The following is a 14,276-nucleotide window of genomic DNA, read 5'->3' on the forward strand; positions in this document are numbered from 1 at the left end:
AAATCTGAGCTACGTAAGGTCTCAAAGCATCCCTTGTTTGAAGAGAGAACACAGACTTCCACCCTTTCTGTCTTTCTGCTCTTCCACAGAAGGACCAGTGCATGTCTCCTTGAAGTCCTTCCCCTCCCAAGGAATGGGGATCTGCAATGCTCTGGTTGGGATCCATGAACTGGTCTCAGGCAGGAAGGAGGCAGGGACATAACAGACCTTGAAAATCATTCTCGTAGGGCAATTTGGAACTATGCCCCAAAGGTTAGAAAGCTGTGCCTACCCTTTGACCCAGCAATACATATCACTGATAGGTCTCTATCCTAAAGAGATGTTTTATTTAAAGAAAGAAGGGGAAAAGAACCTATATGTACAAAAATAATTATAGCAGCTCTTTTTGTGGTGGCAAAGAATTGGAAACTGAAGGGATAGCCATCCATTGGGGAATGGCTGAACAAGTTATAAGATGTGACTGGAATACCATTGTGCTTTAAGAAATGATGAGAAGGATGCTTTCAGAAAAACCTGGAGACATGAACCGACGCAAAGTGAAGGGAGAAGAACCAGGAGAACGTTACATGGCAGCAACCATATTGTGCAAAGATCAGCTGGGAGTGACTTGGCTCTTCTCAGCAACACAATGACCCAAGACGTTTCCCAAGGACTCATGAGGAAGGATGCTCTCCGCCTCCAGAGACAGGACAGATGAAGGTGAATGCAGATCGAAGCGGACTTTTTTTGCTTTCCTTATTTTCTTTCTTTTTTGTCTGTTTTCCTTCATAACACGACTAACATGAAAATGTTTTGCATGTCTGTCATGTGTAACCTATATCAAATTGCTTGCCTTCTCAATAACAGGGTGTGGGAGAGAGGGAGGGAAAGAATTTGGAATTTGAAATAAAAAAACCCAAAAATGTTTAAAAACAATCACATGTAACTGGAAAAAACAAAATATTTGAAACAAATTTAAAAAAGAAAAGAAAAGAAAATCACTGTCCCAGACGGACTCTGAGGGAAGGGCTTTGAGTCTACGTGTGTGAGGATCAACGACAAAGGACCGAAGGCAGCTGCCATTAAAGGAAGGGTGTAGGCTTATTCTACTGCCCCAGAGGACAGAATCAGGAGCAATGCAAGGAAAGACTTAAGAGGACGTCAGGACAACTTCCTACAATCAGCGCTACCTAGAATTGGCATGGGCTTCTCTTCAGGAGGGAGGGAGCTCTCTTTACTGGAGCCTGCAAGCAGGAATGGTGCTGAAGTGAATCTCATTCAGTTACTGACCACTGGAGTCCCTTCAAATGCTAAGATTCATCTAACTCACTTGACCTCTGCCTCAGTTTCCTCATTTGGCACACCTACCTCACCATGTTGTTGGAGTTGTTTTTGTAAACTTGCTAGAGAATGTTGAGTTCTTAATAATTATCCTGTTAGAAGGGGGCAAAGTGACCAAGGAAAGGCTATGTCACTTCTGGGGCAAAGAAGTAAAATTCTCTTTTCTTCAGACACCCCGTGTCTCTTCAGAAGATACCATCCTCTCCAAAGCCAAGCCATCAAACTCTCCCATCTGTGCTGACTCGCACCTGGCCAGTGAATGAGGACAGTCTCTGGTCTAGTGCCCTACCTGGTGCCAGAAGCCCAGTCCAGCTGTGGCCAATGCACTCTGCACTTAGCAGCCAGACAGAGAGAAAGCCTAGGAGATACCCCTGAGGAAACTGAGGTCCAGGCAAGTGGAGTGACTTTATCAAGAGGCAGGCAGAGAGGAAGTGCTGAAGGTGGGCTTTGAAGCCTGGGTCTCCTGCTGGTCTCTCTCTAGACCCAAACGTGGACCTCCAGCTCCTGGCGGGAGGTTTGGGCCTTGGATCCACTTGCAGAAAGAGGCTGACTAGACCCTTTCAGATCAGAGGATTCACAGGGTGCTGTGTTGGACTCTAGGTCTACCTCTAGAATTTCCCAGGTCACTCTATTTCCTTTGGCCTCAGTTTCCTAACCTGTAAAATGAAGATGTTAGGACGGACTGCCTCTGAAGCCCCTTACTTCTAGATCTGTGGTCCTCGGATTCTTGTATCAGACAGGAGGCTCGACTGGCAGGATGACCTCTGTAGCCCTCTTGTTCAGCACCGAACCCCTGTCATTCTCCTTAATTATCACATATGTGGATGTGCTTCCTTCCCTGTTCCTTCTTGGTATCATGGGGGAAGGGAGAACAAGGCCCCTCAAAGCAGCAGCAGATCTTTGTCTTAGCAAACAGTGCATGTGACTCTGTGGAAACAGAGCCTCTTCATGTTCCCAAAATCATCCCTTTTGGAGTGCTCGTGATGTGTAGAGTGGCATGAGATACGCGTACAGAACACACTGTACCCATTGGGCATGGCCCCTCCTGGTACACACCTTCCTACAGCTCCGTGCTTCCATTATCTCTGTCCAAAAGACTTCCTTCCCCTGAACAACAAGATTCTGTTTTCAAAACCCACATAATTATCCATAACGTGTTTCCATTCTCCAGACGCCAATGCACACCTTGTTTCTTCAACCTGTTATTTCACGGATGTGTAATTAGCACGCATTCCATCTGCTGGCGACAGGGAGATGTGAAGTCTGCTGGCGGTGTCTGATATGGAGATACTTCTTACCCTTTCCTGTGGAGCTGAGCCCCAGGAGATGTGTGTGCCACAGCTCAGGAATCCAGTGGGTGGGGAAGGGGCCCACCCCTGGGTTTCAGAGAAGATGGACCTCCCACACACATGAGCATAAGCTTTGGGCATGCAGCCTCTGAGAAGATACTTTTCATTAAATAGCGTCCTGGGACCTGCTGGGCCCTAAGCAGGGCCCTTTGACATGGAAGGAGATGAGCTGGCAGGGACCTTCCCTTCTGAGGGAGATTCTGGTCATCCCCAGACAGGAAGGTGAAGGGATTAACACTTTGGAGTGGGATGAGTCTGGAGCCTGGGCTAAGAAACGTAAGGTTGTGGATTAGGGCCTGTAAGTCAGCCACAGACTGACCCCAATTTTGGGTGCAGACTGACACCCCAGGGCCATTTAGCCACCTCATCAATGTGTGCTATAAGGAGCATGAAAGGCTCAGTACAACCCATACCCACAGCTGAGCGACAGCTCATGCTCACTTGCTGCTTGCTGGACTGGGTTCAGGATCAGGGCACTCCTCCCTGTGGGCTGGGAAAATGGTTTATTAGTACTTGGCTTCTCATCCCAGGAAATGGGGCTAGTCTTCCCCTCCCCCTTCAGACAAGGCAGGATCTTCTCCAAACTTGTGTATCTTGTGTGTCTTGTTACCGACCCCCACCATTTAAGGCATGCCATTGCCTTCCTGAGCTAATTCTTCCCCCTTCTCTTTCTGCATTCCAGCCTCCCCGCCTAGGTTTGGTTGCTAGATAGAGAGATGATGGATGGGGTTTGTGGGAAGCACCTGGTAGCAGGAGATGGCAGTGAGTTCCATGGGTCTTGCTCAGGAAATTAGCCATTTGAGGTTTAAATTTTAGCCTTCTCAGTAGGGACAGAGTAAGTCTTTCCATCCATTGAATAGGGGATAGTAGATTCAAAGAAGCCTACTTTGCCAAAGGGGTTGGTGGGATTCTCTAGAGCAGAGGATGGGCAGACCCAGCTGGGAGACAGGTCTTCTGCTGCATTAAGAGAGCAGAGTCCAGTACAGCAAAAGGAGGACTTAGGGGCCAAGCGGATGGCTTTGATTATTGGGAAGTCAAGGTTTTTAGAGGCTGTTGGTACCCCTGCAATGACATCCATCTTCCAGCATCCATCTTCCCCATTGAACTGGGGTCCATCCATCCCCAGGGTGCTGTGGATAGATTTTGGGAGGGGGGGTGGGAATTGCATCTTCATATTAGCATAATTTGCTTTCTTTTCAATCCTGTGTCTTCCGTGTAATATATTTAACAATAGGATTGTGAGAAGTCCCTGGGCTTTTGCCAGACACCATAGGACCATGTCCTCTAGGAACTTCTGGGTGGGGTCAGCACCTGAGGGACAATGTGAAGACAGAATGGATGAGACTTGGCAGAATGGGGAGCCATGTGGGAATGAGCAGGGAAATTGTCTCCAAGGTCATGAACCTTCATGACCAGGACAAGAGTGATGCCCTTGACAAAAACAGGAGACTGGGAGCAGGGCTGGGAGGAGAGATGACTTGATATTTGAGATGGCTCTGAGACATCTGACAGGTGGTTAGAGACTGGGGAGCTGTAGTTCAGGATAGAGATGAAGGCAGGACATAGAGATCTGGGAAGTATAGGCATCAGGAAGATAGATGAATCCATGGGAACTGGTGAGATTACCCAGAGAAAGAGAAGGTGACCCAGGACAGAACCTGGGGTGAGTGGGACCCATAGGTGAGAGGCAAGGCATGAATGATGATCCAGCAAAGGAGACAGAGATGGAGTGGTCAAACAAGCAGAATATGTGGGGCTAAGTCAGGTGTAAGAAGACTGAAGAGGGAGGTGGGGTCAGGTGTCTGAATGCCAAACAGAGGATCTTGTATTTGATGCTGGAGATGAGAGGGAGCCCCTGCAGTGTATTGAGTAAGGGGGGGCATGTGGTCAGCTTTAGGAAGAGTGGCTGAGTGGAGGAGGGGGCAGAGACCCGAGGCAGCAGACCCCCTCCCCAGCAGCTACTGCAATAGTCCAGGTGTGAGGGAAGGAAGTTCTGCACCAGGGTTGGGGCAGGCTCAGAGAAGAGAAGGGAGTGTAGGGGGGAGATGTTTCCAAGGTAAATGAGACAAGCCTTGGCAACTGATTGGATCTAGGGGTGAGAAACAGGGAGACCAGGATGGCACCTAGGTTGTGAGCATGGGAGACAGGGAGGTTGGTGGTACCCTTGAAAGTCATGGGGAAATTCAGAAGAGGCGAGGCCTTGGGGTGAGGAAGGTGATGCATTCCATTCTGGACATACTGACCATCCAGTGTGAGATGTTCAGTGTGTGGTTGGAGATTCAAGGGCTAGGGCTGGCTAAGTAGATTTGGGAATCATCAGGATGGAGATGAGGCAGCAAGGTGGTGCAGTGGATAGAGCACTGGACCTGGAGTCTGGAAGACTCCTCTCCCTGAGTTCCAGTCTGGCCTCAGACACTTCCTAGCAGTGTGACCCTGGGCAAGGCACTGTTTGCCTCAGTTTCCTCATCTGTACAATGGGCTGGAGAAGGACATGGTTAAACAGCTCCAGTATCTTTGCCAAGAAAACCCCAAATGGAGTCACAGAGAGTCGGACATGCCTGAAACAAGCAAACTCCAACAGTCCATAAATGAGAACCGAATCAATTGGAGCCAATGACATCACCAAGTGATAGTGCGCAGATGGAAGGCCCTTTGAGTCCCAGCTAAGATCCCCCTTCTACAGGAACCTTCCCCAAGCCCTTGTGCAAGCACCTTCCCTCCGTTCACACTTTCCTGCCTACCTTGAGATGACCAGTTTTGTCTTGGGCTGTTTGCATACTGTTTCCATCTCCAGACTCTAAGCTCCTTGAGGGCAGGGACTGGCTTTGGCCTTGTTGTGTCCCTGGCACTCAGCTGGATGCCTGGCACATAGTAAGTGTTTAATAAATGTTTATTCATTGACTGAGCCTCCAGGGACAGCCACAGTTAGCAGGCATGGCTCAGAGGAGAGTCCAACAAAGGGAGGCAGAGAAGGAGTGGTCAGAGAGGGAGGAGAAGAACCAGGAGGAGTTGGGGATGTCAGGGAGGAGAAAGTCCTCCCTGAGGTGTCAGGAGACCGGCAGTGTCCAAGGCCCCAGAGAGGCTGAGGAGGAGCGAGACTGAGAAGAAAAGCCCCATCTCTCAACTCGTTGGTTGTTTCTGAACCAGGGGGAACATCCCTCCTGACCTTTCATTTCTCTCAGTCCCTTCACTAAGTAGGTGATTGAGAGGCTGGGGAAGGGGAGAAATGGGGGCAGAGACTCTGGGTTTATTTTCCTTCTGACCAGAAGGAGGTCAAACTCTTGGTGAGGGTGGGAGGGGTAACTCAGCCAAGCCTCTAACTTTGCTCCGGGTCATCACATGGGCCAGCACCCTGGCTGCTGCTCTCCAGCCTTCCTTCCCTGACCCCCAGATCACCCTCCCCTTCCTCTCTATCCCAACCACTCTTAGCGTCTCTCCCTTCCAAGAGTTCACCATCACCCCCAATCGCCATCAGGTCATACCAGCTTCCTTCCCTAGACTTCAAGGTGTCCCATCAATCTGGTCCCACACTGCGATGGCCCCACCAGTCAGATTGCTCCCTGGCATTCAGTCCATGAGTGTCCATGTACTGCCATGTTCATCCTCACCCTGACACATAGACCCCTCAGTTATTCAGGGCTGGGTTTCTTTTATTCTTCATTAAAATCCTGCTTGTCTAGAGAGTACCCAGACCTCTCACCATCTTCTATGCCTCCAGGTGAAGGCAGCCTTGTGGCTCATATGTGGCCATGCTAGGACAGGTGGGCACTGACTTCCTGGTGGGGGAAGGGAGGGGATCTGGGGATGCCTTTTCTGATGCCCATAATGAGTCTGGCTTTTCTCTCCTCTGTCTTGCAGTCTGTGGTTATGCCCAGCCGGCGAGGGACTGCAGAGGCGTTGCAGATCACTGTGGGTCACATCTTGGGAGATGCTGGCAGCCCCTACCTCACTGGACTAGTAAGGACTTGGGAAGGGCTAGGAAGGCAGAAAATGGTGCTTTCCTTCCCTGATCCTAGACCACCTATGTCAGAGTGTCTGAATTGGAAAGTCTCTCAGGGGCATCCCATTCAGCCCACATTGCACCCCATAATCTCCTCTGGAACACCCCTAATAAGTGGTCGTTTATCCTCCTCCCACCAAACAGGCAACCAGCATTTTGGGACAGCTTTCAGTGAGAGGGAAGCCATCCTGCTCTCTTGCTTCAACTGACCTCTTTGAAGCTCCCCCGATCCCCCTTTTTGTGACTCCCACCTCTGCCTTTGGGGGCCAAGGAGAACAAGCCTGGTCCCTCTTCCAGATGTAGCCTTTCAAACATCGGTTCTGAGACTTACTAGCAAGAGGCTGAGAATGTGGGGATGACTAGCACTTCAATCTGTGGGAAATGGGGAAAGAGGAATTCAGGGCAGAGCTGGAGGTGAAAAGTCATGACCAGCTCCAATTTTGGCAGCCAAGCAGAGGGTGGATTGGCGGGGGGAGAGATGAGTTGGGGCTGTCAACCAGGAGATTACTGCTACAGTCCAGAAGGAGTGAGGAAAGTCTTCACTGGCTGGTGACTGGGGAATGGAGAGAAGAGGTGACTGAGAAGTAATAGCGAGGTAGAAAGGACCTGATGTGACATCACTTCCCCAACAAGACATGTAAGAAGGAATCAGACATGACAATGAGGTTGTGAGTAACCAAAAGTACAGAGGTGCCTTCAATAGTAGGAGGAAAATTGGTGAGTAGGGAAGGTTTGGGGGAAAGCTGATGAGTTCTGTTTTAGACATGTTGAGTATGAGATACCTGTGGGACATTTTAGACACATTCGAAAAGCATTTGAAGCTCAGGTGAGAAACTCAGGCTGTCTTTATAGATCTAGAAATCCTCTGCTTGCAGATTCACCCAAGGGAGCTGAAGAGATTACCCAAAGAAATAGTAGAAAAGAAAAAGAGAAGGGGGCCCAAGGCAAAGCCCTGGGGGATACCTGTAGCTAATGGGTGTAACCTGGATAAAGATCCATGAGAGAAAGTCAAGAAGCAGTGATCAGGTAGGGAGAGAATTGGACCAGAGCAGAGTCACGAACCCAGCAAGAGGAAGCCATCGAGGTCTCTCTATACAAGCTCCATTTTTCTTCCTCATTGGAATCATTTCCTTTTCTGTCCTGACAAAGTCATTCTTATGAGTTTACCATCACCTCTAGATAGACTTCTCTTACAGAATTTTAGTCCATGAGGTCCAACCCATCCTTACTTCTAAAATTTGTTTTCCCCACATCTAGAGGGCAGATTGGACTGGCTTTGGCTTTTCTCACCTCTCACCTAGATTCTAGGGAGGAGTGATCACTTTCTCCCATCCAGGATTCCCATCCTTTCAGTCCTAACCATCTTTGCCTCCTGAGATATGAGAATCAGATCTTGGATTGGTTCCTTTTTCTTTTGAAAGACAAACTTGTGATTTGGCTAGTTCAGGCATCATTGCTGGCTACTTTTTGCAAAGAGAGAGAGACAGAGAGAGAAAGAGGAGAGGGGGAGAGAGAGAGAGAGAGAGAGAGAGAGAGAGACAGACAGACAGACAGATGGATAGAGACACAGAGAGAGACAGAGAGAGACAGACAGAGAGAGAGAGAGAGAGAGAGAGAGAGAGAGAGAGAGAGAGAGAGAGAGAGAGAGGAGAGGGGGAGAGAGAGAGAGAGAGAGAGACAGACAGACAGACAGATGGATAGAGACACAGAGAGAGAGACAGAGAGAGAGACAACAGAGAGAGACAGAGAGAGAGAGAGAGAGAGAGAGACAGACAGACAGACAGACAGAGAGACAGAGAGAGAGAGAGAGAGAGAGAAACTCCAGCCTGCATATGTGTGAATATTCAAACCTAGATAGCAGCCACTTGGCTGTGACCAAAATATCAATATTGCCCTTTCTGGAAGATGCTACAGAAGTCATCCTGCTTTCCCACTGATGGAACCCGTCAGTCTTGTTTTGGAAATGCTTGTGGATGTTTCCACTCCACCCCCAAACTTCCTTCTTAAAACTTTAGATTTTCTTCTGAGTGTTACAGTCGCACCAAACTCCTCTCTCTCCAGGTCAGTCCTGTAGTTATTTGATACTTTGGTCTAATTACCAGTTTTGGGGCCGATTCAGTCACTGGCTGCTTGCTTGCCTTTTTACTCCTGCCTCTCCTTCCCAGCTGCATTCCCCTTGTGTCCCTCTCTTCAAAAATGTTCTCAGTCACCCTTCTAAATCCTTCCTCCTGCTTCTCCTGTCTTCTCTGGGAGTGACTAGAAGTAGCCTTTGGGTGGGAGATGATTCTCTTTCAAATTGTCCTAATTGTCTCTAGAAATTCATTCAGACTCTGGCATTCTTTACAAGTACAACCCCCTTCACACCTCCTTCACAATTTCCTTCTCCTTATTCAAACACTATTCTTTTGTCTTGCTCCGTTCCCTCCAACTTTTCCCCATAGAAGGTGGAGGGAGCTACTTTGAAGAGAGTTCAACAGGTCTGAAGCTTTTAAGATGTGCCCTCAATCCACATCTGAAGCCAGAAGCTTCTGGTCTGCTGGGGCCAGACCTTCTTTGCACAAAGACATCTCGAATTCAGTCCAAAATTAGTGGCAAACTCTGTCTAAGGTAAACTGCCAGCATGGGACTGATAGTCCAACAGTAGTGGACAGGGACCTTGGAGAGCACTTGAAAGGGGAGTCAGCAGAGCCCCTCAAACTTCTGAAACCTCACGGTGAGCTGACCTGGGTGAGAAAACCTCATTTTCCAAAAAAGGTAAACCAGGGACATTTTACATTGATGTCTGTTTGCTTGAAGAAAAGTAATTTGTACAGGATTTCTTTAAGTAGCAAATTTCCCCCAGGGTACTGAGTATCCCAAATAATTGCCCAGAGATCTCTTTTTACCCATCTTTTCAAGAACAAGTGAGGTGACTCATGCATCGATGACCCCCACATGCCTAACCCTGCTAGATCTTAGGGCAGAGACAAGATAAGGTGGTCACATGCCCCTACCCTCCCTTGGGAGATGGCACCCACTGCCCCAGGGGAAGGCAGCTTGTGAGCAGGGCCCAAGCACTATAGAAGTTCAGAAAGGAGAGGTCTCCGCACCTCCTGCAGGAAGCCTTCCCTGATCTCGCCCTTGGTCTGTCAGTGCTCCCTCCCCCAAGTTATCACATGCACATTAAGCTGTGGGCAGTTTCCTAAGGGCATGGTCTGTGCCTGATTTTTGCCCTGGTCTTTGCCTCCCAATACTGAGCACAGTGCCCAGGCCATTCTGTAGCAAGGGACTAATAAAGGTTTGTTGAGTTGTATTTGATAGGACCAGAATCACCAGGAAAGGCCTGGGGGGATCCCCTGAAGGACAGTTACAGAAGCAGGTGACCTGGGGGAAGGGGCAGGGTATGGCTGGTGCAGTCAGAGGGAAGAGGAGGACCATGGTCCAGGTAAAGAGCGTGACCCTCAGACCCTGCCAGGGGACTGCAGAGTCCCCAGTCAGGCTCCCTCAGCCTCTCCTTCTCTCTGGGCAGGTGGCCAGTGCCCTTCAAGCAGTCCACGGGGACTCCTCCCTGTGGCTTTTCCGAAGTCTGCAATACAGCTTCTTCATCTGCATCTTCGTTGATGTGCTGGGGGGTGCCTGCTTCCTGGTGACTGCATTCCACATGGAGCATGACCTGCCTCCAACCCCAGGTCATTCATTTGCCTATCTTCCTTTCTTGGTTATAAACTGTCCTGGCCTCATAGTCCATAAGCACAAAGGTCTGGTGCTAGAAGGTGCCTTAGAGATCATCCAGCTCACCCTCTCATTTGACAAAGGAGGAAACTGAGGAAGGCCAGAAAAGAGAAGAAACTCACTCATGGTCACCTCAGAGCCCAGATTTCTGTCCCCATGTTCTGTGCTCTCATATTACCCCTTGGGCTCTCTCTGGGTCCTGGCCAAAGGTTGACCTGTTGACCCACACAGGTTGGGGGAGGGTGACTGAGCTCATTGCTACCAACTGGTGTTAGTCCCCCATAGCCCCTGCCCCCTTAGTGAGAAGTGGGTGCCTGCCATATGCAGCCATTGGCTATCTTCTCCCCATACTGATGTTCGCCTTTCTGTCTCCATAGCCATCGAAGAGTCCTAGGAGTACAGAGGATGAAAGTCTCGGCCTCTTGGGTCTGGGCCTCCCAGGAGTGAGCAGCCTCCACCTGCACTTTTCTCTGACCCTGCCCTCTGGCTGTCTCCTGCTACCTTGACCTGGGCCTGGGCCATGCGAAAGCTACCGAGTCAGGAGGAACATCAGCAGGCTTGACCAGGGCACTGCCCTTGGTGCTGGCTTTGGAACTGGCTGCCTCAGGGAATTGAGCTGTTGGTCCTCCGACTCCAGGCTGAGTGTGCCAGGGCCTCTCTTGAGGGCAGAGAAAGGGGGATGAGGGGAAGGCCGGGAAGAGTTCTTGGCCTGGGGGCAGATACCTTGTCAGGATCTGTCTGGGCTTTGGGAAACTACAGAGCATGTGGCCCTTGGGGACTGAGAAACTGGTAACAGAGATAATAAAAAAGCACTGTGGCTTCTGTTGTGAGCAGGCCTCCCTGGGGGCATCGGGAGAGAAGCCTGGGCAGGCAGGGACATGCCAACTGTGGGCTCAGTTAGGTGACTCTCAGGCTTTGCTTGCTTGGCTCATTAGCCACATGTCAGCCTCCAGCAGCCCCTGGGAGGAGGTGGGAACCATGCACTTGGGAAGGGGCTGCTGTGGGGCAGGAGAATGGATGAGCAACCTCTGGTCTGACTCAAAGGGAGCTCAGGGAAGTGGGGGAAGCTGCTTGTGTTCCACATGTGTCTTAGGGCTCTTTGACCCATCAGGAAACATCAGGGATTCGTGGAAAGCCAAACCTCTGGCCTGTCCCTCTTCCCCAGCTGGGTCTAGAGCCCTTCTTTCACACAGAAAGCTCCCCAAAGGTGCTCCAGGCATCTGCTTGAGGCAGTGGATAAGAGACACTTAGCAGCTCTCCTCTCACCCCTGCTGCCTTGATTTCCTCAAAGGCTCTGATCAAAGCCCACCTTCTATAAGAAGCTGTTGGAGCCTTCCTCTGACATTAGCTTCCATCTACTCTCTCTGTCTTAGTCATAATAATTAACCATGATAACTGGCACTTTTAGGGTGTGCAAAGTGCTTTTCAAATGTCATCTCCTTTTATCCTGACAACAACTGTGGGAGGTAGGGCTGAAATCATTCCCTTTTTTATAGATGACCAAATGGAGGCAGAAAGGGGTTAAGTGACTTGCCCAGGACCACTTGGTTCCAGCGTGATCCAATGGAGCACCTGGTTGCTTCATCTTATGTGTGACTATTGTTTCTATGTTATCTCCCTGATTAAACCACAAGGTTCTGGAGGGAAGCCTCTGTTTTACACCATTCTTTTCTCCTGAGCACAATACCATGCCTGGCACATAGTAGGCCTTTAGTGATTGCTTCTTCAAAGGCAGAGAAGAGGGCATGCATTCCTGGAAGGGGCCAGCTTGGACAAATGCACAGAGCTAGCATGTGGGATATAATCTGGGGAGCATCCAGCCACTCAGCTTGGCTGGAGTCCCGAGGGCAGACATGTGAAGTGAGCAGGAAGCCAGGACCTTTGACTGGTACCAGCTATCAGCCTGGATTCAAGGGACTGGACTTTGAACCCTAACTCCCTCCTTCCTCCCCCACAGTACCCCTTCTTTTTTGGGACCCCCTTCCTCATCCAGGCCAAACAAGGAGTAAGGGGAGCATGGAGTGAGTCAGTGAATATTTACTAAGTACCTACTATGTATGCACTGGGCACTGTGCTAGGCACTTGTGATACAAACAAAGACAATCCCTATCTACTAGAGATGCATGACCCAGGACAGGCTCGGTAACAGGACAGCAGCAACGGGAGAAGAATGGGGAAGATGGAGGGGCTGATGGACAGGGCAAGAGAGAGGGCTTGAGAAAGTGCTGAGGTTCTGGAAGGCCCAGGGGTCACCAGGAGGAGAGGACTGAGATCAGGGACTCAGGGAGGGTGCTGGGGACTCTGTGGAAACTGGAATGAAGGAGGGAGGTGGAGCAGGAGGGGCAAAGTGGAGGAGAAGGGGAGAAGAGGGAGCTCTTGGTGTGAGAGGAGAAGGTGGGATTATCAGCTGAGGAGGGGAAGGCATCGGAGGTGAGAAGACCCAGGTTGGAACATGGGTCTGGGGAATGGTGGTAAAGGCCCATTGAGACTGGGTGGCAGGATCTTTGGATTGGATGCAGCCACCCTGTCCAGACAGCTCCACCCTGCCTTGGGGTTTTCTGTCATCTCTCACCTCCTGCTCCCCTGCCTGCTGCCTTCCGGGTGGCTCCCCCAATGCAACCCTCATCCAGGTAAATCCTCCCACCCCAGCTGTCAGTCCCTTGTTCTGAAGTCCAGCTCAACTGTCACTTCCTCTGGGAAGCCCTCTCTGATCTTCCCCTCCCTTGAGAGGCCCAGCTTCCTTTTCTATTCTTACTTTGTCTGCACTTTTTATTTTGGTGTCTGTGGGGGCGGCTCCACAATCTAATGGGGGCGACATATACAGGATGAACTGGATAGAAGTAGCAGTAAGGGGGTCAGCCACGGCTTCCTGTGGAAAGTGAGTCTACCTGGCACGCAAAGAACACCAGGGAAGGCAACATCAGAGCAGAGGAGAGCGCTCCAGGCCTGTGGCACAGCCACAGGGAATGTCTGGCTGACTCACAGAAGAGCCAGGAGCTGGTGTCCTGGGTTCCAAGAGGAGATGCTGGGGAGGGGGTTGTAGGAAGGCAGGAAGAAGGGGAGGGGCAGGGTCCAAAGGACCCTGAATGCCAGTCATGGAGTTGTCAGGGGCCACTGGAGGTTATGCTGTGGGGAGTGGCATGGTCAGAGCAGAGCTTTAATTCTGAGGTGAGAGACTTGCTTTCCTAGGGTGCCAATGCCAGTGTGCACACGACCTAGCTATGGGGTCATGGACGTTTCATTTCCCATCCTTCGGCCTTAGTCTTGTCCTTTGGACTAGATGGTTCTCAAGGGCCTCCCTGGTTGGAAATACTCCGTTGGTGGCCTCACTACATTGCTAGAAAATGAGGCAGGCTGTGAGTGAGGCAGGATGGGTTGTGCTCTCCATCGTAGGAAGCCATGCCCACTTGATGGTGCCACAGGCCCATTGGAGCAACCAGCCAGGCAGCACAGACAGCCAGGTCTGTGGACTAGAGAGAACTAGGGGATCAGCCAGAGATGTTTCAGCATCCTGGTACCACAGACACTGATTAGCAGCCATCAGGTGGGCAAGAGCTGGGCAGACACTGGGTATCTGGGCAGGCGTGAAGAGTGCCCAGTCCTGGCTGTACCCAACAGGTGGCACCTGCTTGTGCCCAAACCTTGATGTCCATGCTGGCCCTGACACTGACCTGGAGCACAATCTGTCTCAGGAATCCCCAGACAAGGACCAGATGGCCAGCAAAGGAAACAGAAAGGCTCCTGGGGCTACTCGGTGGAGCGGACAAAGGAGGAGATGCCTGGGAGTGCTGTGGCCAGAGGAGCCTGACCTAGAAGAGCCCCAACCTGGTTCTTTTCTCCTTTCTGTAGAGGAAGAAGGCTGTGACTTGGGGATCTCAGCAGCTCCCTTGGACTCA

The 14,276-nt window shown here is 50.6% G+C and overlaps 1 protein-coding gene across 1 annotated transcript in view; it reads left to right on the forward strand.

Annotated features, from left to right (window-relative positions):
• The window catches only part of SPNS3 (SPNS lysolipid transporter 3, sphingosine-1-phosphate (putative)), a 56,068-nt gene extending 44,866 nt beyond the window's left edge, over positions 1–11,202 (forward strand). Inside the window, exons 10-12 of the mRNA XM_072618969.1 lie at positions 6,528–6,626; positions 10,178–10,337; positions 10,758–11,202. Coding sequence (XP_072475070.1) covers positions 6,528–6,626; positions 10,178–10,337; positions 10,758–10,774 — 276 coding nt within the window. The 3' untranslated portion in view covers positions 10,775–11,202. The remainder of the gene's footprint in view (positions 1–6,527; positions 6,627–10,177; positions 10,338–10,757) is intronic.
• The last annotated feature ends 3,074 nt before the right edge of the window (positions 11,203–14,276 follow it).

The sequence above is a fragment of the Notamacropus eugenii genome, chromosome 6, assembly GCF_028372415.1.
Source record: "Notamacropus eugenii isolate mMacEug1 chromosome 6, mMacEug1.pri_v2, whole genome shotgun sequence".
Lineage (NCBI taxonomy): Eukaryota > Metazoa > Chordata > Mammalia > Diprotodontia > Macropodidae > Notamacropus > Notamacropus eugenii.